This window comes from Sparus aurata, chromosome 4 (assembly GCF_900880675.1).
Source record: "Sparus aurata chromosome 4, fSpaAur1.1, whole genome shotgun sequence".
NCBI lineage: Eukaryota > Metazoa > Chordata > Actinopteri > Spariformes > Sparidae > Sparus > Sparus aurata.
The window spans coordinates 8,138,295-8,142,222 of NC_044190.1; the positions used below are offsets into that span (position 1 = coordinate 8,138,295).

General features: G+C 40.3%; 1 protein-coding gene across 1 annotated transcript in view; it reads right to left on the reverse strand.

Moving 5' to 3' along the window:
• Positions 1-3,093, reverse strand: part of LOC115580376 (monoacylglycerol lipase ABHD2-like) — a gene marked incomplete at its 5' end in the record, with an annotated part of 12,278 nt that extends 9,185 nt beyond the window's left edge. The window contains 4 exon segments of the mRNA XM_030414657.1: positions 1-89; positions 686-772; positions 1,894-2,077; positions 2,907-3,093. The exon segment at positions 1-89 is cut by the window's left edge and continues 13 nt beyond it. Of these exon segments, the coding sequence (XP_030270517.1) occupies positions 1-89; positions 686-772; positions 1,894-2,077; positions 2,907-3,093 (547 nt within the window).
• Between the last annotated feature and the right edge of the window lie 835 nt (positions 3,094-3,928).

Consider the following 3,928-nt stretch of genomic DNA (forward strand, 5'->3'; position numbering starts at 1 on the left):
CGTCGATCTGCATGAGAGACGTCGCTGTGTACAGCCGACTGAGATCTGCATCTACCACTTTAACTGAGCTCCCTCTGAACAGACTGTGCCTGGAACAAGTAAAAAGACACACAAACAATCATTATTTATGAGAAATGTTTAATTCAACCAATCCTCAATGTGCAGTCATTTACTCAACCAGTATGTCGGATATTGTGGACCATGACAAAAACACTGATTGTGGTGAATTTCTATGTTTTGATGCCACTTAATCATATTTGGGATGAGTATCAGGATACTGTGAATTACAGTTGCTTTGGCCAGGATAATCGGGACATTACTTTTTTATCATCTCATGCTAAATATGTACAGTATGTCTATACATTAATGCCTCTATGAAGAAATTTGTGACATCCCTTCTCTCAAAAGGTACTTTATATCTGATGTCCCTTACTTGATTACCATTAATAACTCAGCAAAGCAAGTAAGTTTAGATGGTGTGTAAACTTAAATTTAACCTCAGTATGTTAATAGAAATATACTTTTCATTATTCTGGAATTGGATCTTTTGAAACAAAGAAAAACTGAAAACTTCTTTGTTGCATCTACAGACCTGAGCCGTAGTTGTTACGTGGAGGATTAGGGCATGTTTACAGGATTGACAAACCATGATGTCAGTTATATTAACATGGACCAACAGTGATACCTGTGTGAGAGGATGATTTTCTTCATGTTGTCTGCCATGAGAAAGTTATAGAAGCGTCTGAACTGGTCCCACTGCAGGAATGTTTTCCTGGGCCCTGCGAGATAAAGACAGACAAACACACAGGAAGTGAGCTTTGTGCAGCCTGTCTGCATTCCAAACAACACACCAAATGTCCTGTGTAATCCACCGGACAAAGAGTCACGCTGGTGGAGAGAGTAGCAATGGTGTCAGGCATTAGTATGCAGCTCACTGACAGAGAGAGACCAAACCAGCACTACAACTAACAGCAAATATCTGACCAGTAGATAACTGTTTTTCTTTCTGACATTTTGGTACAATTTAAGGGGAAATACAACTAGAAAAATGATCGGAAGTGTGATCTGTTAATCACACATTATTTGTGGAAAAGAGGTACAGTCACAGCTCTCAATACTGACAGAAGGGCCAGCCAAGGTTTGGACGAAAGGAGACTCCATTAAATGGAAAAAAAAAAAAAAAAAACCTGCAACACACCCTTGGCCAGTGCCCACATCCAAACTTTAACAGACCCAGCCTGTCATGTGTGCCAAGAGACGCTGGCTGCATTTAAAGCACAGAAGGTGTGGCTCGGTCCAACGTGAACGCAGAGAGCAGACTCTCCTCTAACACCCACATGCTCTGCTGGTTTAAAAACAGTCGTAATGGATTTGTTTGTCCTGTGTGTTTCTCAAATGTGACTCTATGTACACGACAAGTTATTCTGGGCTTGTTGTCGGGACAGCCAGTTCAGTTCATTGCACTGTTCCGGCAAAAGGTCCACAATAAAGAACACACACAAACCATCCACATGACAAAGTTAGAGCAAACAGTAGAAAAAATGACATGTACAGAGCAGTAAAGACAACTCTGAGGCAGATGGCCCTTCATGACGACCTTTGACAACTTGTTTTTCTTGTTGGTTGTGTTTAAAGACAGTCTTCAAAAACATCAGCAAAACAGCTATCAATCAAGACAAAATAGAAAATAGAATAGCTGAGCGACAGCTGACAGGAGACACTCCGTAAACCTGTCACTAATATATGATTACATTACACAACCAGGAACTTTTTGTGGCATTATGCCGAGATTCATTTATATTTAGAAATGTATGGACATCAAGTGCCGGGGTTATAAAGGGGCTTTGGTGACACAATGCATTTTAATTAAGAGATGAGAGTACACCAACCCACCTGAGAGCGCTGTACCCCTGACAGACGCTGACACAACACAGCACTCGCTCCTGGTTCGTCCTGTTCTCGCCCAGGAACTTACACACGATGTTTCCACCCAGGCTGAAGCCCACCACGATCAGCTGGGTCTGTGGATACGCCCGCTTAATGTAGCCAACCATGGATGCAAACTCCCATGTGCAACCTGGATGGACGACAGTTACTGTTACCAATCAATACATAACACCTATAGTGGATGGAGCATTTCTCTCTTGCTCAGCAGTTCCAGCTGAAGGTGCCTTCAGCTTAGGGTATTAAATTTGTGTCTCTATTAGAGCTTTTATTTAAGCTCCGGTTGGAAAATGCACAAGCTTTGTGAGCTGTAGTAGCTCATATAGCCCTTTACATTTTACTTTGCAATGATCTTGTACTGAGATTTGTCTATATGAAGGAAGATGATGATATTAAAATACCTTTAACTAGACCAGGTCATATCAAAATGAAGTCATGTTGCAACAAAACAATATCATTTTTTCAAAAACTACGCTTAACATATATTTCAGCTGTGCTCTAAATGGACTTGTATTTCTATAGCGCCTTTCCAGTCTGCAGACCACTCAAAGCACTTCACCACACGTGTCACATTCACATATTCACACTATCATTCATACACTGATGGCACAGGCGGCCATGCAAGCAAGCTTGTGGCTCAGACAGTTCAGTTCTGCTGCCAGTGTGGGCTGAGCATGTGAGCAGAATGCATTGCGCGTGCAGAGGGCTGTAATTTTACTTTATTGCTATTTAATGGGATACTGGATGGAGAAAGATTGTGCTGCTGTTCAGTTTAATTAATCGGGCATACTTTAACCAAACTTTAACCAAAATTACCCAAAATAAGTTCACTATTAAAAAGGTATAATTTTATGTGGAAAATCTGCAAAATTAACAAAATTATTCGAACGTTTACTGGAAATCCTATTACAGGTTCATTTCTCAGTAGTAAAGTAAACTTGAAGTCAGATCATGGGTCTCACCGTAGGTAAACATGCGTGGAGAGGTGAGCTCGATGTTGGGGAGAGCTCCCAGGTGGTTCAGCACGGCGCAGCGGTAACCGTCCTTCTGAGCATAATCCACAAACGTTCGGATGTAATGCTTCTCACTATGGTTACCAATACCAGGACATATCACCATGGTGATGTCATCTGGTAAAACAGGCAGATGGGTCAGAGAGAGAAAAATGTCAGCACAGATAAGATCAAGAACATTTCACTCTCCTAAACAGCACATCAGTATATTGAAAAGGTTCAAGCTCTGCAGAGCTCTGCAGCCGATCTAAAACAAAGGATTAGACTGTTTGTCAAAGATAGCTTCAGCAAAACAGAATCGAAATAGTAACGATACTTTTTTGTAACCAGAGGTCATGTGAGTCTTAAGCTTTTGGAGAAGATCGTGAGGTCAGAGTTGAGCTGATGGGTCAGAGTTCAGCTGAGGCATTTAAAGAAAGGAATCTTTAACACCCTTCTCACATATAAACATGCTGTTTAAAGATCAATGACTTAAGGCTTTAAGTATTAGAACTGCAGAAGTGGAAAACCTGATAAAAACATTTAAAGTTGGACATAATAACAGAAGTGGATGTAATTGATCAGTTTATCTGTACAGCCAAGTCCAAGTTGTAATCTGTCCAACATGCAACAAGCCTCTATGCCTGACCCTCGAATTAGATAAGGTAAACCTTTATCAGGAACAACAAGGTGGGAGAAACTTCAGGAAGGTCAGCAGCGGACTACAGACTAGACAGAAGTAGCAGAAGTAGAATTACAAAACCTAAAAATAGAATTACAATTAGGGATGAACCTAATGACCAATTTCCCTGATGTTTTCGCAGAAGTATAAACTTAGACCTGTCAATCATTTGAAAAGATAAAGCAAATTCTTCAATAATCAAAATCCAATCACACAAAAACATCTTGGACGCAAAGGACATGCATGATATTTTAGTGCAAAATACAACAATATGTCATTTAATTGTGACCATTTTCAAAATAAGTTTAAA